This window comes from Aspergillus lucknowensis, assembly GCF_044049455.1.
Source record: "Aspergillus lucknowensis strain CBS 449.75 chromosome Unknown BJX67scaffold_21, whole genome shotgun sequence".
NCBI classification, from domain to species: Eukaryota; Fungi; Ascomycota; class Eurotiomycetes; order Eurotiales; family Aspergillaceae; genus Aspergillus; species Aspergillus lucknowensis.
This window is the reverse complement of record NW_027263565.1, coordinates 209,498-232,174: the sequence shown is the minus strand read 5'-3', so window position 1 is coordinate 232,174 and position 22,677 is coordinate 209,498. Positions and strand designations below refer to the sequence as shown.

The window sequence follows — 22,677 nt, the reverse complement described above, 5'->3', positions numbered from 1 at the left end:
AGATATAGATATTTTCTCAGATCTTGTACCACTTTTAACGGCGCTGTTCATCAACATGAATGTATCCAATCTCTAAACCTATGTGTCTCACAGAGCTTCCCTCGAACATCAAAGTTAAACTAGTACCTCTCTATAAGCCACTTCCTGCGTGTTTTCTCATCCATCGCATTGAGCTTCTTGCTCTCCGCGCGCTTCACCGTTATATAGTTCTTCACCAGATTCGAGCCGAGAAGCTCCTGGAGCGTCTCGTTAGACGCTAATGCATCAAGGCTCTGAGGTAGGGTAGTCGGGAGCTTTGTTGTGATTCCCAGCGCGGAGCGTTCGGCTTCGTCGAGGGTTGCGGCGTCATCTGCAGAAATGCAATGTTAGCTGGGGGATTCCATCTACCTTACGAACTAGAGGCTAGGTTAGGTTGGGAAAAGCATACGTCGACAATCCTTGATAGTGAGAGGTCTATTCTCTTTCACGCCGGCGTATCCGGCAGCCAGAAATGCGGACATTGCAAGATACATATTGGCCAGTCCGTCCAGGGACTTTATTTCCCAGTGGCCCGGGGAGATTTTGCGGATGGGGGCTTCGCGGTTCTGCGTGCCCCAGGTGACCCATTCGCCTCCGGACCAGATGCCTGATTTGACGCGGTCGTAGCTTGCATCGCCGGAGAGGGTGAATGCGACGAGGGATGGGTAGTGGTGGAGGACGCCGGCGAGGAAGGGGGCTTCCTTTGTGGGAGGAGAGATGGAGACATGTGCGTGGGAGGCTGTGCCGGCGGCGAACGGGTAGGGCCGTGGGTAGAGAGTGGCGCGGAGACCGTGCTGTTCTGCAACGCAGGCGATGACCTGTCGGGCCTTGATGAGGGTGTCTACGGCGGCAACGGGGGAGTCGGGCGGGAGGATGAATTCGAATTGACCTGGGGAGGACTCGGAGTGGAATTGCTCGAGGTAGATGCCGACGGATGTAAGGGCTTCGGCAATCTCTTCGAGCAGAGGGAGCACGCGGCGCGTCTCGCGGGTCATTTGGGACCAGGAGTGGTTAGTGATAATGGGAGCCCAATCTTCTTCTTCTCCGGTTGAGGGGCTAACGGCTGGCTTCAGGAAGACGACTTCTACCTCGAAGCCGCAAGTTGTTTCAATATCAAACTCATCGCGGAGTATGTTCGTGATATTGAGAAGAGTTGTTCGCGGGCATTCTTCTAGCGGTTCACCGTCCTCAGTCTTCCACCATGACATCACAGTGGCACTAGCACTTCTGGAATCAATCCCAACATTTCGACGAAGTGAAGAGAGGTCCGGTCTCATGTAAAATTGGCCGGTGGTTGTGCCCCCGGCCACCGTATCATCTTGCAACATCCAAAGCAGAGCCACGCAGATGCCAATACGGCGCTGTCCTCGTACAATTTTGGCGAACTCCAAGATCGGGAATATACGTAGCCTGACTGTTGCAGTGTAGTCAATGAACTGCATCCAGATGTACTTGACGTCTGGATTGGCTTGAATAAAAGCCTCAAGCGCGTCTGTTGGCGATGCGTGGGACAAGGAACCGGCCCCAGAAACTAGGGCAGTCTCAGATCTTGGCCTTTCGTTGAGACTATATAGACGGCTCGAGTTGTAGAAGAGGATGTCGACGGCAGCCTGTTTGGCTTGTTCGATGGTGAAATCCCCGTTCATGACATTATCCACGAAGACCTTCCTCATCACAGTTAGTTTATTGGATACAAGAAGTGTGCGGGGACAAATGCACCTTTTCCAGGGCATCGCGAAATTGTTTGTTGGCCAGCCAAAACGTTTCCGGGAAAAAGTGGCCATCCGTACTCCAAAGGAGACGACGGGTCGGAACAAGCTCGAGGCTCTCTTTAAGGATGGACTCCTGCGCGTCCCGACTAACCATAGGGAAGACCTCCCCAAGGTCCAAATATACATTAGGATAAACACAAGCTAGATAACCAGCCTCACGAGTATACGGGTACGACGAGTGAAGCAGGACAAAATCGACATCGGGGTATTGCGCGATAAGAGATTGCAAATGGGCCGGATTTGATCGAAGGAGGTTGATGTCGTTGTCGCCCAAACCGGTATGCAGCTGCAAGGGTTTGTTGGGCTGGATCGCCTTGGCAGCTTGGAGGAGATCGAGAGTCTGGCGAATAAGCCAGTCGTTCAGCGGCTTATCCTCTACCCGGGGAGTGGAGCCGGTCGCTTGTGAGATCGTGCGAGCAAAGGACTGGAGTAATCGCTGTGCATCACCGTCGTCGGTTGGCTGGACATCCAACCCAGTGCGGTAACATATGACTGATTTGAACCCCACCACGGCGGGGTCAGCGATAGCTTCGGAGATCCGAAGGGAAAAGTCTTGGGAGAAGGTCTCCCAGAGAGCTTGGAAGGTCGAGAGGCCTGAAGACTGTGAGGGGACGGTGTGCTCACGCACGGCTGCAGATAAGATGCGGGCGGCCACAGCTTCAATGCGCACAATACGCTTGCTGGGCGACCCGGTGAAGCGATCATGCCAGTCAAATGGCTCGACGTCTTGGTCGGTCAGAAGGTCATCGAGAAGCAGAGCATGTGTCCCTTCTAAACACCGGCGGATTAAACTCTCATAATCACGTTCGACCAATTCATTCCGGGCCGCCTTGAGCTGATCCCAGTCATACGATGAGCAGTTGTATAAAGTCGCGAGTTGGAATGCAGCACGGTGGAACGGCAGTGTAGACGTGGCATTGGTCAGTGCGATTCCTTGTGCCTCAGACACAATCTGCTCAAGAGGATATTTTGTGTAATCGGAAGCAGCAGCACGGGAGAGGATATTATGAGCATGGTTATCGATGAGCGGGTGTGTTTGGATGAGTTGCCGGAGGGAAGAAAGAGAGCCCATAACGAGGAACCCGCAAGACAAGGGCGAATGAGGCAATAAAAATAAGAAACGACAGAGACTGAGCTTGAAAGGAGCGGAAAAATAGATTGGAAAGAACGAGGCAAGAAGAGAGATGGCGGGGTGTAAGAATGTGAAAAGATGAGGTGGTGGTGAGGCTGCTCGGGCCACCCAGCCAGCGTCGATCACAGATTCGAGATGGAGTGGTCAAGCGGAGGAGTGCGACTTGGGGCCTGGAACATTTTCTTTTCCAGGGACCACTATTAATTCTGCACAAAAGGAACCTTCGACGAGCTCTGTGGAGGCCACATCCCAGGAGATATTAGCGCCATGCACGTGTTCAATCACGAAGACGACGCCATCAGGCCCTGATTATAGTCTCACAGCAATTTTGAACCGCTTGTGCTTGGAAACATGGGCCAGTTTTAACGGGAGTCATTCAGGCTGAGAACTCGACTGAGAAATTTGAAATTCTAGCACTCCACTCAGAAGGGTCAAACCTTCTAGGAGCGGCTACTTCAAGTGGATATTCTGGCCGACAGATAACTAGGTACAGGTACGTTTCCCACCTGCACTGTCTCGGCTACCTCTGCGGTACTCACAGCGAGAGTAAATGTCCACATTTATCGCAAGTGGTGTTTTGAGAGATGGTGTAAGCTGCGCCAACAACTGATCCGGCTGTACAATCAGAAAAACGAGCTAGGGTTTGATACGAGAACTTGTAGGCACCCATTTCGACTCGTACAACGGGATTTGAGGTTGCGGGTTCTTTGGACGGAGGCGAATCTGCAGGGCGGTCCGGCATCCCGACCATCGCCTTCAGAGGCATGCAACCACCAACGGCAGTCGCGCTCAAGCTTCGCTCTGGATTCACTCCACCCGCATTCAATGACTATTGATGGCCATATCATTATCTCGATCCCCCTTGCGTTTACCAACAACCGTTGGCTCCTCCTGAGACTGCTGATGCGCTTGAGTCTCTCGAGATTCGGGCTTTCGGCTTCTTCCCTGAAAATAAGACAGCCACATTATGGCCAAACATGACTGTTCCATGAAGCCTTGCCTTCATTGTGGCCGCATCGTCGTGGGACTCGAAAAAAACATGGGCGAATCTGAATAGTAAAATAATCAGACTTTGCATACTTGTAAGGATATATCTAGTAACTCACCTGCTAGAAGTCTTTTTGGAGATATTTAAAAGGGGGAGGCCAGTCTTCGTAAGAGCGTCCTGTATCTCTCGCAGTGTATCACCATGTCCAAGATTGTTGATGCACAGCGCTTTCATTTCTTCAACAGGGAGCTCCTCATCTTCGCTAGCGGAAATCTGGCGTGGCGATCATTCTGACAAGGAGGCTCCTTATTGTCCGCAAACAAGTTTTCCGCTCGAATATAATTAATCTGTCTGGTGATAGTGTCCCTATCACCACTCTCGTCGATAAGGGCTGTGATACTCTCTGTCACCTTACCAGCCAGTTTGACGAGGGCTCAAACCCTAGAGCAAAGGGCACAAGCTCTGCAACATCTGTCGGTCATTCTTCTGTCGCCACTCCCGTTCTGCAATAGCAATCATGAGTTCCTGTTTCTCACAGTACTCAGAAAGACCCTTCAGATCCCCCCCTGATACTTCTCAAACTCATCCATCTCCTGTCAGCGTGAACATTTTGAACAAGCTTTCTGCACGAACCTTTGTTCGTCGACAGACAATCGAGGAAACGCAAAACCAGGGAGGTTGAAATGGCAGATATCACAACTGACCAAACCTGCTTCATATTCAAGATACGGATCAAAACTCTGGGCAACGTCGGCGGTCAGGTCAACCCGTTCATTGCCATCCGCTCAAAAACCAAGACCGCAGTATCATATGCTTTCTGTCAGCCAGAATAGCTCTTCACTAGGAGGGTGGATTGGTGATTTCCCACACTTCCCACACTTTCGTCTACCCCTGAGGGAAAAAAATTTCCCGACCGGGTTCAAACAGTCACGGTCTCGATAGGACTGCCCGGCCAATTAATGACCTGGGGTGCAGCCACTCGGGGTTATATCCCGAAGCAAAGGGCACAAACTCTGCAATATCCCTGGACATCTCTCCATATGTTGTGATTCTCGATGCATATGGCGAGTGAAACTCGGTATAATCCACTGGATAGAAATCAATCGGGAAATTTAAGACTGAGTCAACATGTAGACCCAGCATATATCGGTGTCTCCGTGTTGCAATCTTCATATGCTTGAAGTCTACAAGCCAACCCTTGACAATGCTCAAGTGTTGAAGGTTCAGGAAATCCTTGAGGCGTGTTTGTGTCATCCACCGCAGACTCAAATGAGAATATTCGACAATATCCAGGCAGCGAATGCTGCTGGCTTTTCGTAGCAGATGTGCCCAACTGTCCAACAAAAGGCAAAGATCCAGCATGTCAGATCTTGACCCTTCCAGGTCACCCTGGTAAGGGAGCAAAGTGATGGATTTTCCTTAGATTACTGCAGCCCGCTATTCGACAGTTCGTACTTGTAGAATCGACAGGTCGGAAAATCAAGGACTAGCTGTACATCACCAAGGCAATTCGTGATGTCGAAATTGCTGTGTAGCAGTGCCTGGATGTATAAACGTCAGGATTTTGCCGGTCAAAAGGCAAAAACCCTTCTCTAGGAAGGCTCATTCTAGTGGGGCGACAAAAGTCACTCCAATGATTTCGCAAGTTGAAACCTCGGGTCAGCAGACCGGTGCATGTTTAATACTAAGTTCTCGGCGTAACTGCAAACAGTCTCTTAGGGCGTATCAGACTCAACAGCGGAACGTAATCTATAGAACAGTCGACTTTCCCTCGGACTTTGCATCACTCTTCTTGGTCGACATCCTCTTTGCTGTGCGTGAGAGCTGGGTGTAGGGCCAGGATTCCGACGGAGGATGGCCAAAAGCTGGAAGGTTGTAGGAGAGAATACGAAAGATGGAGGAGACGAACGGAAGGCCGGGGGGAAGGCCCTTTAAATAATACAAGACTACCAGCGTTGTCAGCTATCTTTCTGGCGATGGTGAATTGGGAGCTTGGAAGGATGGTGGCTTTAATAATATAATGAAGGCAGTCAAGGCGTTATCAGCCCTAATTCACTAGAGATCTTTGGTTTCTTTGCAGTATCGTAATATCTAGGTTCCAGAAAAGAATGGCTAAAAAGTAGTAAAGCCATTCACTGTACGTGCCTTTGTCGATCTAGTTATTAAGGTACTAATTAACTGTTGCTATGATAACTCAGCCTGGTCCTCAAACCGCAATAGAGGTAAGGTGTTGCGCGAATGGTGAGAATGCCAGCATAGGGCAAGGGCCGGCAAGATCGACGACAGAAGCCACGCCACCAGTAATACGGAAGACAATTTCAAGCCGGCCGCCAGAAACAATGCATGTACAACTAGTCGCCAGTCTCTTCTATTACTTAGAATAAGGCTATCGTGCTTCAACCAACTTTCTTGGACTCGGGCTCAAGTGATGGGCTGTGTGTCGAGGGTTGGAATTGTATCGAGCATGTGAGGAGATATCATGCACATAGGAAAACAATTTGAAGATGCTGATTCATTGTGGTCATATGTTGCTCCTACATTTCCTTGTCAGCTCAACTACAACCTAGTACTGTCCCTCAATTGTGAGTGTCCCCGTCTTGGTTATTAGGTACTCGTTCACAGCCACTTCCTTCCCGCTCTCTTTTCCATAACCGGATTCCTTGATGCCTCCGAAGGGCGACTCAGCCGCAGAGGAGTTTCCTGTATTCATTCCAATCATGCCTGCCTCCAGATTCTCTAAGAGTCTCCACATGCGGTCGATGTTCTTCGTAAAAGCATAGCTAGCTAGGCCCATGCTAGTGTCGTTAGCTAGCCGGACGGCTTCATCCTCAGTTTCAAAGCGATATAATGCGGCGATGGGAGCAAAAGTCTCCTCACGAGACACCAACATCTCCGCTTTCATATTCTTCAAGATTGTTGGCTCAAAAAAGTATCCCTTCGACCCCTCGACGCGCTTCCCACCAAGAATAACTTCTGCGCCTAGTCGCTGTGCATCCTGAACCTGGCTAATCGCCTTGTCAATGCTGCGGGGGGTGGTAAGAGGCCCCATAGTGGTGCTGTCGCTGGCACCATGGCCGACCACTAGCTTCGCCGTTCGCTCCTTGAGCGCCTGTGCAAACTTTTCGTAGATTCCCGCCTGCACGTACACCCTGTTAGCTGTTATACAGGCTTGGCCCGCGTGGCGCCATTTGAGGGCCATCAATTGATCCAATGCCTGGTCAAGGTTCGCGTCATCAAACACAAGGAACGGGCAGTTCCCACCCAGCTCGAGTGTTACTTTCTTCAGTCCATGAGCACAGTGCGACGCAATAAGCTTACCAACCCGCGTTGATCCAGTAAAGGTAACCTTTTTCACAAGCGGATGTTTACACAGGGCCTCACTGAGCGGCGGTGTATTCTCCAAATCTGTCGTAAGCACGTTAAAAACGCCTGAGGGGAAGCCTGCTTTCTGGGCCAGATGTGCAAGGACTAGGGCTGTCAAGGGGGTTTCCGGGCTAGGTTTGACAATCATAGTGCATCCTGCCGCGAACGCGGCTCCCGTCTTGCGCAACAGCATGGCAATGGGGAAATTCCAAGGTATTAGAGCAGCCGCAACACCGATAGGCTGTTTCACAGTAAAGACGCGCCGGTTTGGAGCTGCAGGCACGGCGATTGTGCCCTGGATACGCTCCGCTTCTCCAGCAAACCACCAAGTAAATCCGGTGGCATAATCAATCTCGCCGTAGGATTCGGCGATCGGCTTCCCTGCCTCATGGGTGAGGATTTTGGCTATATCCGTCCGAGCTTCGCGGATAAGGGCGTCCCATTTCAGCAACCATTGTGCACGTTGACGAGGGTTGACCTTCTTGTACTTTTCAAATGCGTCGTGGGCGACTTGCACAGCGTAATCGACATCCTCAGCGGAGCTCGAAGGACAAGATGCCCAAGGGATATCGGTACCAGGGTCTCTCACCCGTCAGTATATAGTGACCAGAAGGGATCCAGTAAGAGCTAACCAACGACTTCAAACCGTTTGCCACTCTTCGCTGTAACCCAAGTGTTGCCAACGAAGGAATCAAAGTGGAGTAACTCGGGGTTCTCAAGCTGGGTGTAGTCAGAGATAAGAGCATAAGCTCGTTTCAAGCTCGTCGTCGGATATGACGTACCTCGAACGGCAAATTATATTGCTGGGCCATTTCGTCGGTTTAGGCCACTTGTGCGGACTCTGGGTGGGCTTTAAACGATGAAGAGTGAAGGAAGAACGGAAAGTAGGGAAGAAAAAGAGATGGAGAATGACATACCCCGCAGCGCCTTCCCATATCGGCGTCTCGGCGATGACAGTTGGAGTCAAGGTTTCCCAGTATTATCCCAATTCCCGAGCGCGCCTTCTGTTTTTTTGCTCATATCTCGATACCCATAAATAATTAGGTGATTTCTCTATGAAAAACAAGGTGGCTAGAAATAAATCATCGGCTCTAGCGCGTTCCCTCGGGTATCCTCCAGATTGACGCACATGAATGTGACTATGGCTGAAACTACGCAGACTAGTCAATGCAGGGACATCCTTTGCTCTGGAGATCGTTTCCGCCATGGCCGGACTCCATTCCGATGACGCTTCGCCTCCGGCACCGTACTTTCGGGCCTTTTCCGACCACCAGCACTACAAATCGCCCGGGCCACGCAGCGGTAACCGTGTCCATTCGTTCACAGCAGCCGCTCGCGCCTGATTTTGTTGTGGAGAATCATGAATGATGAAGGACCGGGGAAGATGGTCCGTAAGTGAGCGTATGTATTATATAACGCTCGTTCTGTAGCTGCGAGTCGATTCTTAAGGTGAGTGATGTATCCCTGGGGAAGACCGCTGGCTGTCTGTTAGCTTTGCACGATTTTCTGATGAGTTTTGTGGATGGACTGTGGATCTCGCAGAGAATGCGAATAATGTACCATATAACCCTGACTTGGTTTGATTTTGACTACAAAATGTGCGGAATATCATCGGCTCGGTTGGAAGAGGAGCTGAAGGTGTGGGGTCGGTCAAAGACATGTCCGGCAAGCTTTTTCTGTCCGGTGCGGGGGAGGGGAGACAGACAGCAGAGTTGCTATTTTTCCAGCCTGGTTCCATTCGTGAGAATCCAAACCAGAAAAAGAAATTATCTCATCAGTTCTAACGGCCACCAACACTTTTACTCAGGCCCCTAAAGGACAGATAAAATGACAAAATCGTACCGCATCGCCACTATCCCGGCTGACGGGATCGGGCCGGAGGTCGTTTCCGCTGGCGTAACAGTCCTCCAAACTCTGGCCGAAAGGCTGCAAACTTTCAGCTTTGACTTCACCCATCTCGATTGGAGCTCCGAGACATTCAAGCAGACGGGAAAATACATTCCGGACGGCGGACTGGAGGAATTGAAGAAACATGATGCTATTCTGTTTGGAGCTGTGGGAGCGCCAGGTAGGATAAACCTTCTCCTCCTACGACAATCAAGGACTAAGCTATGATAGATGTTCCCGACCACATCTCACTCTGGGGTCTCCGCCTTGCAATTTGTCAGCCCCTTCAACAATATGCCAATGTGCGCCCGACCCGTGTCCTCCGCGGCACACAGTCGCCTCTGCGCAACTGCTCTGTCGGAGACCTGGATTGGGTGATTGTCCGTGAAAATAGCGAGGGCGAGTATGCCGGCCAAGGTGGGCGGTCACATCGCGGACACCCATGGGAGGTTGCGACGGAGACAGCGATCTTCTCGCGCCACGGTGTGGCACGGATCATGCGCTTTGCTTTCGAGACAGCGGCTAAGAGGCCCCGAAAATTGTTGACTGTTGTGACGAAGAGCAATGCTCAGCGCAACGGTATGGTCTTGTGGGATGAGGTCGCGAATATTGTTGCAAAGGACTTCCCCGAGGTCACCGTGGATAAGATGCTTGTCGATGCAATGACGACGAGGATGGTCCTGAAGCCCGAAAGTCTGGACACAATTGTGGCCAGTAATCTAGTATGTTCCCTCCGTTTCGCTGACTTTTCCGTTTCGTAGATGCTAATGATGCCGTAGCACGCTGATATTTTGTCGGATCTTGCTGCCGCCCTTGCAGGATCTATCGGTATCGCGCCAACGTCGAACCTCGACCCGACACGCCAAAATCCGAGTATGTTCGAACCTATCCACGGCTCTGCATTCGACATCACTGGTAAGGGCATCGCCAACCCTGTCGCGACATTCTGGACGGCCGCAGAGATGCTTGCCTGGCTCGGTGAGAAAACGGCCGCCGATAAACTGATGCAGTGTGTCGAACGAGTCTGCGAGTCCGGTGTCCTAACAGCAGATCTCGGTGGAAAGGCCACCACGGTTGAAGTAACATCTGCCGTCGTTGAGGAAATCAAGCGTTCCTAACCTCTCCATTTGTAATATACGTCGAAGAGAATAGGATAGAATTCATAGACTTCGGATCACGCTCAACGTCTCGAGCAATTCCACCAAGACCGTGATCGCTCGACTTTCATTTCTCTCTCTCTCCGCTGGCGGAGCCACTGCTCTCTTTCTACCGGCGATTCCAAGCGGTGCTTTTCTCTCCCACGCTCGGGAAATTCCTCGACAGCAAGTGATCGTGAGAAACGCTCAGCAACCTCAACTATTCCAAGTGTGATTGGGACGAGCAAGAGGAGTCCCGCTACGAAGACTTCGTCGGAATAGTGCTCCAGTAAACGATAGAATGACCGCTCGGCGTGTAAGGCCTGAGTGTAGCTTGGGCTCGAGTGAACTTGAGACGAATTCTTCTCGATAAATTTCCCATGATCTATTCGCCAGCTTGGAACGGGCTTTGAGTCAAGGTCTGTTTCTTCAATGAGAGGTTGTTGAAATGGTGCCAAGTCTGGGAGGGCGAAATTAATAGGGAAAGCGAGCGACACGGAGACAAGACAAAAGAAAATGAGGGACTTCATCGTGTCCTCGAGGGTGTAGATGCGGGAAGACCCTGAATCCCTTCATGAGATTTTAAGCTTCTCGTCCTCTACTTATACCTGCAGCTGTTGCTTCCCTTGGCAATCGCGATGCACGCCCTGAAACCCTCGAACGGGCCCATGTGCGGTTTCCTGCATCGCGATTGGCTGTACACGGCTTCACCTCGAAATGATCTCGGAAACCCACGATCTAATAAATACAACGCCAGACGGATTCGATTAACACTTCATGGGCTAGGAGCGCTGTGCAACTCCTTCCTGCATCGCCTTCAGTTCGCTGAAATCATAGGTATCCTCTCCCAGACTCCACGCCATCACACCTCCCAGTCCCTGAGCGTCCACGATATCCTTGAACTTGCGTTCAATCATTGCTAGTGTGTCCCAGGTCCAGAAGAGATTATTCTCTGCATCTAGGTAGTACTGTCCACCTTTCTCCTCGTCTGTCTTGCCCTCGCTGACAGCCTGTCGCCATGATTTCATGATGTCAACCCCCCCCTTGCACTCGCCATAGTCGGACAGACATCCGGCCTCGCAATGGTCCTTGGTGCTTCCACTGTTGGAGTCAGGCAACCCATCTGAGCGTTATGAGGTGGAGTTAAACTCACCAGATCCCGTATTGACTACAACACGATCCCGTTGGGCACTTCGTTCCCTTGGAGAACCCACAAGTGCCATCAGTCGACACCTTCAATTCGGCAGGCGGCGCAGCCATATTGACAGCTTCGAATGTCCAAGCCCCGGATTTGCCGTTGTCCTTTCCATCGGGTCCTTCCATGACTACGACCGGGCATCCGAGCGGATGGCTCTCGCAATCCGAGTCAGGCTGAGTCGTGAACCATTTCGCGTAATATCCAACCCCCAGATTGAGCTTCTCTGCTGGCGCACCAATGTCTAGGTACGCATTAATGGTATCCAGAGAGTCCAACACGCTGCTGTGATGCATCGTCGCGTTGTTCCTCCTATTCATCAGGTCGTACGACATGACATTGACAAAATCCACTGACGGCCAGATTTTCGGACCCTGCTCTTTAGTGTACGCGATCATATCCTCCTTCTTTCCTGGGGTGGCGATGGAAACAATTTTCTCGTTTCCAACAGCCTTACGAAGCGCTTCAAGGAATAAGGGGAACGTCTCAATCTCAGACACCTTCGCAGAGTTAGGAATCTGCTTGTAGTCCTCTCCGTTTCCTCCTGGATACTCCCAGTCGATATCGACACCGTCAAAACCAGCGCTATCCAACATTGCTGCGACATTCTTGGCGTATCGTTCGCGGGAAGCCTCATCTTTCGCACCCTCAGAGAAACCCGACGTGTCGCCCCATCCCCCGACGGCAACCATGAGCTTCGTCTCTGGTGAGAAGCGGCCACGCATGGTTGAGACCGGCTCAAAGGGTGTGAACTGCGGTGGTGAGTCGGCGTTAAAGAGATCGGATTTAGCGAACGCCATAATTGCATGGGTGATTCCCTGCGTCTGCTCGCGGCTAGGTAGGTCGGTCTTATGCCATCTACAATCTAGCTTAGCTTGTAGAACACCCTGCGGTGGACAACCGTAGCCCATCTGGGAAGGTAAACATACTCATCAATATACATAGCGAAGCGAAGACCCGCAACGCACTGAAGGGCCGCCAGGGCCAGGACGCCGTATTTGAGCATGATGAACAAGACTTCTTACTCTTCGACTGGTAAACCAGGAATCAGCGAAATGCAGAGATGTTCATATACCCCCTCCAGATCTGAGGCTGATCAAAGCACTCCAAGACTGAACGAGGACGTTGGGACCTTCTAAGTGTCACCAACCAAAGAGCGCCCAGGGCACCGAAACGCAGAAATAAATAGTACAAAGACAGCCCAAAACAAGTTCCCCCTAGATCGGCCCGCCTCTCATTCAGGAATTCGGAGGCATGCGTAGGCATGGCAACGTTGGGAGTGTGGAGTGAATTCGTCTTGCATTGACTCTTGCAACAAGCTTCCAGCGTCGATAGATTCGATAATGATGTCAGTTCGCATGTTAATTTCAGTATTGAGAAAAGAATAATAGTTACTAGTCTCTTCCAAAATAATAGTTACCAGTCTCTTCCAATTTTAAACAACGGGCTATCACGCTTAGGCTCAAGTGAAGTCTGTGTTTCTCTTGTGCATACCAGGACATTCGTACATTCCAACCCTCACATTCCATTTACCATAACGATGAGTGGTCCATACACACTACTTATTATTACCAGTTAAGGAGCTCAACAGTAAGCATGCATGAATATCTAGATGCCAAGTAGGGTAGGCAGTGAGCGCCTCAATCCCAACGCCGCCGTATAATCGGTCTCGCAGGATCCCAAGGCCCAGAGACAACATTCTTATACTTCTGGAGACTAATAAGCCACCAACTACACCCACCCATAGCCAGTGCTGTCAGGATACTCCCCATGAAAGACCCGACTACCGCGCCCGCCAATCCCCCTCGGAGTGTGATGCCGACCGCGCCACCGGCGACCATAACCAGAGCGAGGGTTAAGAAGATATGGCTGGTCCACGAGATGTGTCGCAACTGCCGCCTGAATATGGGGAACAGACCAAATACTTCAATGGAGAAGAGCATCAGGCTAAACACGTGTGTTGTCGAAGGGAGACGAGAGGCAAGCACAGTTGAGGCCATGACGGCTGCGTTTGTGGATAAAGAGGCAGGGAATTTGGTACCACCAGCGCCTTCCCCGCTTCCGTAGTCAAAGGAGAATATGTTCATGATTAATAGCCAGCAGCTCATTGCCCAGATGGAGTCACTGGCGGTGGATTTCGTGAGTGACTTCAGGATAGGGCTGAGCCCGAGTAATGAGAAGTATATAAGGAACGACGATTTTATCGTGGATAGCCGATGTCGATTCCGTGATAAGAAGGATGAAGACTGGTAAATCGACCATTGGGACTGAGGGTGTCCCGTATTCCCGTTCGAATATCCGGGTGGTGGTGAAGCTGGATCCTGCGCAGTGAAGGAATCAGCGCTGAGTCCTGTGCTCCGACGCCTGAGAGGGGCGCCCGGTATGTTCGACGCCATGCTCAGCCCAAGGCCATGAACCTGGCTTTCCCTCTGTCCATTTGGGCGGGAGTTGGATGGATTAACAGAGCTCGTCATAGAACTGGAGCTTGACCCATCATCGCCCTCCGCCACACGTTCAACAGGCCTCTTGTCCTCCGCATGTTCTGTGAACGCCCACCAGTCCCATAAAACCCAGCCGAAAGCCGTCCCGACGCTGCCCCAACAGACAACGGAGACGGGACTCACCCGACCTTGTACAATTCCGACGAAGCAGCAGACAAATATAACCACTGAGCACACATGCTGCACGATAACGGTCGAGTCGGCCATTAATGGCCAGAAATCGTAGGGGCGTACGCGAGGATTTCTCTGCAGGTGATCGAGAAAGGTCTCGGTGTCGGTGTAATTATCGGGGTCTATGTTCGCAATTGAGTCAGTGACAAGAAAAGCTTGGGGTCATCGCCCAGATCCATATATGCGCACACGACTGTTTGACCCAAAGCAATTTCTTCCAAGCACCCTTTCGCCGCCTCCGAACCCCGGTCCCTCGTAGTTTTCGGTTCTCCTTTCGAGCCGCAGCTCCCGGAACAGCGGGGGGAGGTCGCAAAGCAGCAACAGACACAGCCGTAGCAGTATTCGCGCTTAGGGGACGAAGTTGTTCTTCATAATTCGTGTTCCCGGGCCGGCCGCGAAGAAGGGAAGAGGAGTAGTATGCATCTTCGGGGGCAAGGCGAGTGGGATCGGGAAGAGCGCGGTGTTCTGGTGGAGGTTTTAACCCGCCGGCACGATTAGGATGGGTTTCGACAGGGACTGGAGGCGGAACAGGAGGAGGCGAGTCCGGCAGAGAAGGCATCGAGTAGGCCCGACAATTATGCACGACGCATGATGATCAACTTAAGAGGAGCACAGCGTCTTCTTTCTGCTTGGGACGGTCTGACGACGGGGGGAACAGGCTGGGCTGGAGGAATTAAACTCGTCGGCGAATTCTGGGGTCTTTCCGTGTGTAGTTTAGCGTAATCCGCTTTAGGAATAGTGTTGACAACTTAAATTTCCCCCTGGAGGAGAAACTCTGTAGAATTGATCTTTGAACAATGGTACTTCGTACCTCCCATTTCTATTCGAAAACCCCTATCATTATAACGGAATATAAGAGTCGAACCCATTTACGAATGAACAAGGCCGACTTCGATAGTCAATGGCTTTCCCAGCTCTGAAGCAATGTCCCTAGCCTGCCGGACAAGGAGATTGAATTCTCCCTCACTCCCAGCGAAAATGTAGTGCTGGTCCGGGCGTGAGGCAATCTGGCATGACAGAACTTGCACTTGAAGAGAGCTGTCGAATATCGAGAAGAAATCACGCGCCTTTTTAAACAGCTCCTGGCCGGTTCTGCACTCATCCACTGGGAACTCACGGACATTTTGCACCCTAAATTTGAAGAACGTCAATTTGAACCTGAGTTCCGGTCGCTTGGTTGATTGAGCGGGAGGCTTATTGTTCTTTGTGCTTAGGGTAAGAGGCTTCCGGTGAGCTTTTGCTTCACTCTTTTCATCATCCGAGTCGTCCGTATCTTCATCCACATCCGAATCCTCGGAGCTGTCGGTCTCCCCCGAACCAGAAGACGAGTCCCATCTCTGGTTCGGTTGGTGTTTTTTCGCGCAGGCTTCTGCGGGGGATCCTCGAGTTGCCACGCGTTTCCGTGGCCCGGACAGAGGCGGTTCGCCAGTCTCCAGCTCGCTGGTCTTTTGATGATCTTTTTTGAGCAACTCTGTCAAGGCCGGCCACGCCTCGGGCCGATAGACAACCTCGCCTGACGTGGCGGTCCCAAAACGACGTACGATAGAGGCCTCCTGCTCAAACCCTTTCTCAACACCTAACCAAGCCCTGTAGTAGCTCCCATATTTCCGCGTACCAGGGAACAAGCTGGCGACAAGTTTGTAAGAGTTGTCCTGGTGTCGAGCAACAAGTACTCCGTATGATGCCGGGGATGTGACATGGAACTCAGCCATCTGCACCTCTGACCCTTGTCGATCATAGGCCTTCGTGATTGTATTCCTGTCTTTGCGTACAGAGAACCTGCATGGCGGTAGTTCCTTCCCTTTCACCTCGTGCCATGCTTCAAGGAGGGTCTTCAACGCGGGAGGAAACGGGGTTGGTTCTGATGCATGTCGGCATTCGACGACCAGTTCAGGCATGGATGATCGGGTTGTGCATGTGTTGTTCAATGAACGTGGGTTCCCCTCTGGACGCGTGTTATCGGATGGCTGTGAGTTAACTGATGGGCCTGTAAATGAGTCCGGGTGAGCTGAGCTTTCGCGCTCTCGTTTTATGACAATGTCGCGCCCAGGGGCTTTGCTATTGGAATCTGCGTCTGATGAGTCTTGTATTAGCGAAACCCCCAACCACAAACGCATCGAAGTCATAATACTTGCTTGTTTCCATGTCAATTGCACGATCGGCTGCCATCTCGAGCTGTCAGCACTCGCCGTTGCCACAAGAATCGGACAGACGACCCACTCGGAGAAGAAAGACAAAGTTGCTTGGGAAACAATTGACCGACAAGGATGGACGGAGCCCAACTTCAACGGAAAACGAGACTGAGGAATCTTGGAAGACATGAAAGCTCACCCCTAAAGGCTTGGCGTGGCTGACGAAGTGAAGCTCTCCACAGATTCAACCAGTCACATATAGATGTCCTGAAACCATAACCCAGGAGAATTTTCCCTTGAACGACAAAGAGAGAAAGATCAGTGGCGTCCAATTTGGTGACAAGAAAAAGCAAAAGCCTGCTAGTTGCAGCGCTAACTTAATCAGAGCTTGACCCTTGGAGGTTGTCTTGCACCCACCCTGCAGTGCCTGCCCAACTGAGGAAGGGGGCGACTTCACAGACTCCCACTGAATGAGGGATATCGACCAGTGGGCCCTGAAACACTGAACTTGGTTGTTCGAAGTTTACTTTGTTATGAAGAGAACTTTCTATGATTGTCGCCCTCTATGCTTCATGGTGAAAAGTAAAGATGAGAAAGAAGAAAAAAGATCAGATCTTTTTCGCAAGTGCATGAGTCAAACGGCGGGGTCAACACCATGCAAACAAAAGTCTAGTCAAAAGCTCGGCGGAGAAAGCCGTGAAAACGGTACCATGTACATTGTTGTATACAAACGCGCTTGCAGATGAGAATGTCCTGTAGAATCTGTCCCGCAGAAGCAAAAAGAAATCCGAGCCCTGCAAGCATGAGAAGTTAGGCGAGGCCGAGATGCATTGGGAATGTCAACATGATCGACGGGTATCAAACGCTCAAAGGTGGTGGAGAGGATCGTCAAGGGATGTGATGCTGCCTTGCCCATTATTAACAAGCGATTGTGCGTATTCAAATCCCATTAGCCAGTGTGTGCTCATCGACACTACTCCTGCGACCCCAGTTGGCAGGCTTCCGGCGAAGGAACGCGCCAACGGCGCCGATGTAGCCCTCGTGTCGGAGGAAGTAAGCCTGCTTCTCGCCCTTGGACCAGAAGCGGATGGCATATGATAATGTGTTCATTGTTTGGCGGTGTCCTCGGATGAAAGACCCGCCGAAGTAGATGTGTTTGACTTGGTGCTTTTCGGACTGGAGATATGCGATTTGGCCGATATTGTTACTGGTATACTTAGCGGAATATCATTCCATACGGGGCGGAATCACTCACCTAATGGCGTACAGAAGGCTTCGGCTCATATCTTCATTCTTGAATAGTAGATCGCCGTTAGTATGGTCGCCGCCATTTTGTTGCGTTTGGTCATTAGACTCGTGCCGCTCGGCATTCTTTAGCCGGAATACTTTGCCAAAAGTGCTAGCAATTGCTGTGCTCTTGAGGCCAATCTTGCCGTAGTCCATACCATAGATATCCCCCACTAACATATCGACGCCGCTATTGTCCCCTCGGTCAGCCATTGCTAGCATATCGTCAAAAGTCCGGGCACCAGTTAGCAATGACATGATGCCCCAGAACGTTCCACCACCCAAATGTGTGCCTCCAACACGTTGGAACTGCTTTGGTCCTGATACTTTGATCATGGACACGCCCGATCCAATGTTGACCAAGAGATACGGGTATACATCTGGTCGGGCCTCGGCAAATTGCATCGGCTCGGTCTCGCTATAAGTGAAGATTTCGTTCGGTATCTCGGTGATGAAAAAATCGAGGCCTAGGGAGACGGAATGTCAGCTTTTTGTCTCTGGCAACTCCCACCTTCGTCTGGAGGAGCTCCGATTCATACCAGTAATTAGGCACTCCATCTCATCCTCCCGCATGATGTCCACATTCAATGTCTCTTTGAGCTTGTCGTAGTACTTGTACGCTCCCCCACCAGTAGCCACAACGCAAAGCTCATCTCTCGCGCCTCCGTTTAGCTCTTCGTGTTCTTCTTTCAATTGTTTGATGAATTCGAGGCAGAGGTCTATCCGACCGGTCTCAAAGTTTATGAAGTTCAGCCGCCCACCATTGTCAGGGGAATCCAGCTCGCGCGTGAAATAAACCAGCTTCGCGAGAGAGCCGCCGATCTACAAAGCATCTGGGTTAGTAGCCAGTCACACAGCGTTCTTCATGGTGGTCGGCAAAGAAGCATCTGCGGGGAGAGAGCAGGGTGCGGGGAACCACGGAAGCAAGAAAAAATTCAGGGAGCTCACATCGACGGCGACATGGCTCACCACGCCTGTATGGTGAGGGAGGCGAATATCTTGGCCCTCATAATGAACACCGTCAGTCCTTACAGGACTCTTCGAGCGGGGGTCATCATCCACGATGAAGGCGCCCTTGACGTTGATCTTGACGGATCCTGGGTTGGTGATGGCTTGCTCCAGCCGAGGGGCACGGGCGGCGGTCGCATCTGGAGCGGACATTGCGCTGTCGCAGCAGGTGTGGTGTGTAATTAGAAGAATTGACGCCGGAGAAACGGATGGTTCGCATGAGGAGCAGAAAGGAAGCTATAAATGAAGGACCTAATGTTCTCATGTCGAAGCCGCCGGTACTTGATCCCGTGATGGCCCGTACGGCGTATATCTCCTTCTGCCCGAGGGCCTGGGTGGAACCGAACTCTGAGCAGGCCGAGGACAAACTGCTGCGGACGGGCACCTGGACTTCAAAGAAAGCCGACTGAGATCCCAGTGTCCTTTTTATTATCTGGACTGAAGTGGTCGGATCGCGGCCCAAACGAAAATGACGTCGACAAAATGCGGCATGCTCGCTTCATCCTCAGGCATCAACTTTCCTCCAGATTCGGAAGCACTTCCACCTGCACCTGCACCTGCATCATGGTAGTTTGACAGAAAGGATAGCCATGGGGCAATTATCTGGCTGGGAAATTATTTTTCAATGTCCCCCGTGTATATTGCTGAGCTTGATTACTCCTCCGAATTACCGAGATTAGAGCACTCCTCTTCCTCGCCAATTGTCATTATCAGCAGTGTCCTGAGCAGAACCATATGCCACTTTCCATGGCACTACTGGCCTGCTGGGTCCTCCTTCAGGATCTCTCTGAGCGATTCCAAAAGGTTCTGCCGCGCGGGAATGTACTTTTAGACATGTCTCCAGATGTTGGAAGTTGATTGTCTAGGTCCATCCAACAAACGACATAACCACGCTATGCTTATACCAGAGGCAAGGAATCCTAGGGGAGCAAGAATTTTCTTGCTACCTTAACAAGTCTCTGCCAGTAAAGTACTTTATCTCCGTTTGCTTCTACTGGAAAGTCGAGACTTCGTAGCTTTTGTAAGTCAAGCATCATTTCTCTTCCAAGGTTCCCTTCCATCCTTTCCCGAAACACAACATTGGTGCAGGTATGTATAGCTTCATATTCTATTTTATTAGGGCCAAGTCATGCCCAGGCTGTATTCCAATTTCTATTTTATGCTCTACTTCTCTTACCATATTTCTCTTTTTGCTGATCTATCTGTACTTGCTCAGGAGACCTGGGATGGTGATGGTTGTCATGTTTGTCACTCACGCAAAACATGCTCAGTAACTGAAACCCGCCAATCTTGATGAAAATTCTTCCCCTATCTTCTCTATTTGGATGTGTTCTTCTCCTTCTCCCTGCTCTTCCCCTTCTTCTTCCCTCTCTACCTTCTCCTCCCACCTTCTTCCTCTGTCCACCTCCCCGCTCACACTCAGCCGGGTGACAACACAAGTTCTCCCTCAAGTAAGCTATCTACAAACCCATCCTTGTTCAGCCAGTTTGTTTTGTCTCTCCTACATCCAGTGCCCATCTCATTGACTGTCGTCTCAGCCACCAACAGAATTCCCGTCGCCGCCATGGATGACAAAGATACCTTCAACTCCTCGACCATAAGGGACGCCCTTGCCGATGTCACAAACGCCGAGAACAACAAGAACACTGAGGCGTCCACCATTGCTCGTGCGAAGGGCTGGGTTGAGCCTGAGACTTACGATTACAATAAGTACACGACTGCACCTCCTTTGGAGAAGCCCACGGAGGAGTCCGAGATCGAAGAGCCCGTCCCTGAGTGGGCTGCCAAAGCAGCAAAGTACGAATGGAAGGATGAGTATGGCGATGTTGGCCCCGAGAACCCCAAACTGGAGGAAATGCTTTTCCGTAATGAATACATCAATCGCACTGGTCTGAAGATCGGAAAGTGAGTCCCTATATTAGTTGCGTTTCAATGCTTTTTATGACCGAAAATAGTCTGCAGAACATCGAAGTAATCGCAGAAAGTCATGAGCGGCCGAGCCCTATCAAGAGTGTAAGCACATATTCACACTATACGGCTCCTTCGCGAGAATGCTAACTCTATATCAAGTTTGACGATGCCGGGCTTCATCCCATTATGCGTCAGAACATTCGGCTCTGCGGTTATGAATTCCCCACACCTATCCAGGCTTATTCTATTCCCGCCGTGCTTACTGGACATGACCTTATCGCGATTGCTCAAACTGGTACGTCTTCAACCAGCTTCGTCTCCCGGTGAATACTCTGACCCAGGCAGGCTCTGGCAAGACAGCTGCGTTCTTGATTCCCGTCCTTTCTCAGTTGATGGGAAAGGCGAAGAAACTCGCGGCTCCTCGTCCAAATCTCGCCGCCGGTTACAACCCGGCTACCGATTCCGTGCGTGCGGAGCCATTGGTCCTGATTGTTGCCCCTACTAGGGAGCTTGCAACTCAGATCTTTGATGAGTCCCGTCGTCTGTGTTACAGATCTATGCTCCGCCCGTGTGTGGTTTACGGTGGCGCTCCTGTTCGTGACCAGAGAGATGAGCTACAGATGGGATGTGATATTCTGATCGGGACTCCTGGAAGGCTCCTTGATTTCATGGACAAGCCGCATATTCTTTCCCTGCGTCGCGTGAAGTATGTTATTTGTCTTGTTAGCCTAATTCCAATTAACAGTCTTTCCAGGTATACTATCATCGACGAGGCCGACGAACTCCTCCTCTCGGACTGGGAGTCTGACTTCAACAAGATTATGTCTGGTGGAGGTATAACTATGGATCCTCTCCATACGTAGATCTACTACTGACAGGCCCAGATGTGAACGAGGATGCAGACCATCGTTATATGATGTTTTCCGCAACCTTCAATAGATCTTGCCGTGAGCTGGCTCGCAAGTTTCTTGCCGATGACCACGTCCGCGTCCGCATTGGGCGCCCCGGAAGTACACACATCAACGTTGACCAGAATGTATGGTCTCTAAGAGTACAGATATACTGCCTGGACCTGCTAACATGATCTGCAAATGCTAGATTGTCTATGCCGAGCCACATCTCAAGAAGCAGTGTCTGTATGACTTGCTGCTCGCGATGCCTCCATCGCGCACTCTAATTTTTGTGAATTCCAAGAGTCAAGCCGATCTTCTTGATGACTACCTCTACAATTTGGGCCTCCCAAGCACGTCGATCCACTCGGACCGCACTCAACGTGAGCGTGAGGATGCTTTGTAAATCGGTCCCACCCCAACAGGCCCTACTTCTCACTAATGGGTGTGATAGGCGCGCATTCCGCACGGCCAGGTGCCCGATCCTTGTCGCCACTGGCGTTTCTGCTCGTGGTCTCGATATCAAGAACGTCATGCACGTCATCAACTTCGATCTTCCCAGCGCGTCTTTCGGCGGGATAACTGAATACATTCATCGTATCGGTAAGTATAATGCCCCCAACCGCGTCTCTTTGTGGCAGCGGACAAGCCATAACATTCACCAGGTCGTACCGCCAGAATTGGTAATGAGGGACTCGCCACCTCCTTTTACTGTGAGAAGGACACAGATATTGCTGCGGACCTCGTCAAAATCTTGATGGAAACTAAACAGAATGTTCCGGATTTCCTTGAGCAGTACAAGCCGGAGGGCGCAGTCGTGAATTTTCATGACGATACGGACGATGAAGACAACGAGCAGACCGCAACAGCCACTGACGACAATGGAAATACTGGCGGTTGGGGTGGTTTCCAGTCAGACTCCGCCGAAAACAACGCACCTGTGTCTGCTTCCTGGGAGTGATCTGCTCACTGTGGTGTATCACAAAGCTTCGGTCAATACTGAGTCGAAGAGATGTTCCTGCGTTGTAGTTGGGATGTTGTGAGCTGCTCATCCGGGCCAGCCCCATCATCACCAGCCTGAAGACATGTCTTTTGAGTCTTTTTTCGTTTTTCGCGTCGGTTCTACTTGCTTGCTCTCACTCATTGTCGGGAGCAGCGCCCTCGTCCTTCAGTGGTTATGTGAATGTAGGACCGTGGCAGGCCGATGGCTAGCTGGTTGGCCTTCTCTACGTCTCGTTCGAATCGGAGGGCATTAGTTTACAATTGCGTCCGACACCTAACCCCCT

At 51.1% G+C, this 22,677-nt stretch overlaps 9 protein-coding genes across 9 annotated transcripts; 2 read left to right on the top strand and 7 right to left on the bottom strand.

The window, feature by feature from the left end:
* On the bottom strand, positions 1-3,159 carry fluG (extracellular developmental signal biosynthesis protein FluG). Its single transcript, XM_071024331.1, has 3 exons — positions 1,738-3,159; positions 428-1,682; positions 1-349 (listed from the first exon to the last, which is right to left on the bottom strand). The coding sequence occupies exons 1-3, from the start codon at positions 2,860-2,862 to the stop codon at positions 120-122; spliced, it is 2,610 nt and encodes an 869-aa protein (XP_070886022.1). The 5' UTR covers positions 2,863-3,159; the 3' UTR covers positions 1-119.
* A 3,145-nt stretch (positions 3,160-6,304) lies between these two features.
* BJX67DRAFT_353783 (NAD-dependent succinate-semialdehyde dehydrogenase) lies at positions 6,305-8,163 on the bottom strand. Its single transcript, XM_071029155.1, has 3 exons — positions 8,056-8,163; positions 7,906-7,993; positions 6,305-7,855 (listed from the first exon to the last, which is right to left on the bottom strand). Exons 1-3 carry the CDS (start codon positions 8,083-8,085, stop codon positions 6,474-6,476), a joined length of 1,500 nt encoding a protein of 499 aa, XP_070886021.1. The 5' UTR covers positions 8,086-8,163; the 3' UTR covers positions 6,305-6,473.
* BJX67DRAFT_353782 (uncharacterized protein) lies at positions 8,164-8,919 on the bottom strand. Its single transcript, XM_071029154.1, has 2 exons — positions 8,834-8,919; positions 8,164-8,750 (listed from the first exon to the last, which is right to left on the bottom strand). Exon 2 carries the CDS (start codon positions 8,478-8,480, stop codon positions 8,253-8,255), a length of 228 nt encoding a protein of 75 aa, XP_070886020.1. The 5' UTR covers positions 8,481-8,750; positions 8,834-8,919; the 3' UTR covers positions 8,164-8,252.
* A 66-nt stretch (positions 8,920-8,985) lies between these two features.
* BJX67DRAFT_111716 (putative tartrate dehydrogenase) lies at positions 8,986-10,309 on the top strand. The gene is made up of 3 exons (XM_071024330.1): positions 8,986-9,341; positions 9,392-9,882; positions 9,940-10,309. Exons 1-3 carry the CDS (start codon positions 9,101-9,103, stop codon positions 10,276-10,278), a joined length of 1,071 nt encoding a protein of 356 aa, XP_070886019.1. The 5' UTR covers positions 8,986-9,100; the 3' UTR covers positions 10,279-10,309.
* Positions 10,310-10,856: 547 nt separating this feature from the next.
* On the bottom strand, positions 10,857-12,416 carry BJX67DRAFT_353778 (glycoside hydrolase superfamily). Its single transcript, XM_071029153.1, has 2 exons — positions 11,450-12,416; positions 10,857-11,397 (listed from the first exon to the last, which is right to left on the bottom strand). The coding sequence occupies exons 1-2, from the start codon at positions 12,400-12,402 to the stop codon at positions 11,079-11,081; spliced, it is 1,272 nt and encodes a 423-aa protein (XP_070886018.1). The 5' UTR covers positions 12,403-12,416; the 3' UTR covers positions 10,857-11,078.
* Positions 12,417-12,730: 314 nt separating this feature from the next.
* Positions 12,731-14,819, bottom strand: pigc (phosphatidylinositol N-acetylglucosaminyltransferase). The gene is made up of 2 exons (XM_071029152.1): positions 14,353-14,819; positions 12,731-14,285 (listed from the first exon to the last, which is right to left on the bottom strand). Exons 1-2 carry the CDS (start codon positions 14,720-14,722, stop codon positions 13,132-13,134), a joined length of 1,524 nt encoding a protein of 507 aa, XP_070886017.1. The 5' UTR covers positions 14,723-14,819; the 3' UTR covers positions 12,731-13,131.
* Positions 14,820-14,945: 126 nt separating this feature from the next.
* On the bottom strand, positions 14,946-16,802 carry BJX67DRAFT_111603 (uncharacterized protein). Its single transcript, XM_071024328.1, has 3 exons — positions 16,384-16,802; positions 16,295-16,332; positions 14,946-16,237 (listed from the first exon to the last, which is right to left on the bottom strand). Exons 1-3 carry the CDS (start codon positions 16,482-16,484, stop codon positions 15,033-15,035), a joined length of 1,344 nt encoding a protein of 447 aa, XP_070886016.1. The 5' UTR covers positions 16,485-16,802; the 3' UTR covers positions 14,946-15,032.
* A 335-nt stretch (positions 16,803-17,137) lies between these two features.
* On the bottom strand, positions 17,138-18,979 carry BJX67DRAFT_111565 (pantothenate kinase). The gene is made up of 4 exons (XM_071024327.1): positions 18,531-18,979; positions 18,122-18,404; positions 17,551-18,049; positions 17,138-17,502 (listed from the first exon to the last, which is right to left on the bottom strand). Exons 1-4 carry the CDS (start codon positions 18,741-18,743, stop codon positions 17,235-17,237), a joined length of 1,263 nt encoding a protein of 420 aa, XP_070886015.1. The 5' UTR covers positions 18,744-18,979; the 3' UTR covers positions 17,138-17,234.
* Positions 18,980-19,966: 987 nt separating this feature from the next.
* Positions 19,967-22,665, top strand: BJX67DRAFT_111663 (DEAD/DEAH box helicase). The gene is made up of 10 exons (XM_071024329.1): positions 19,967-20,041; positions 20,129-20,495; positions 20,546-20,603; positions 20,661-20,796; positions 20,847-21,207; positions 21,256-21,335; positions 21,386-21,537; positions 21,600-21,793; positions 21,846-21,994; positions 22,057-22,665. The coding sequence occupies exons 2-10, from the start codon at positions 20,155-20,157 to the stop codon at positions 22,350-22,352; spliced, it is 1,767 nt and encodes a 588-aa protein (XP_070886014.1). The 5' UTR covers positions 19,967-20,041; positions 20,129-20,154; the 3' UTR covers positions 22,353-22,665.
* The last annotated feature ends 12 nt before the right edge of the window (positions 22,666-22,677 follow it).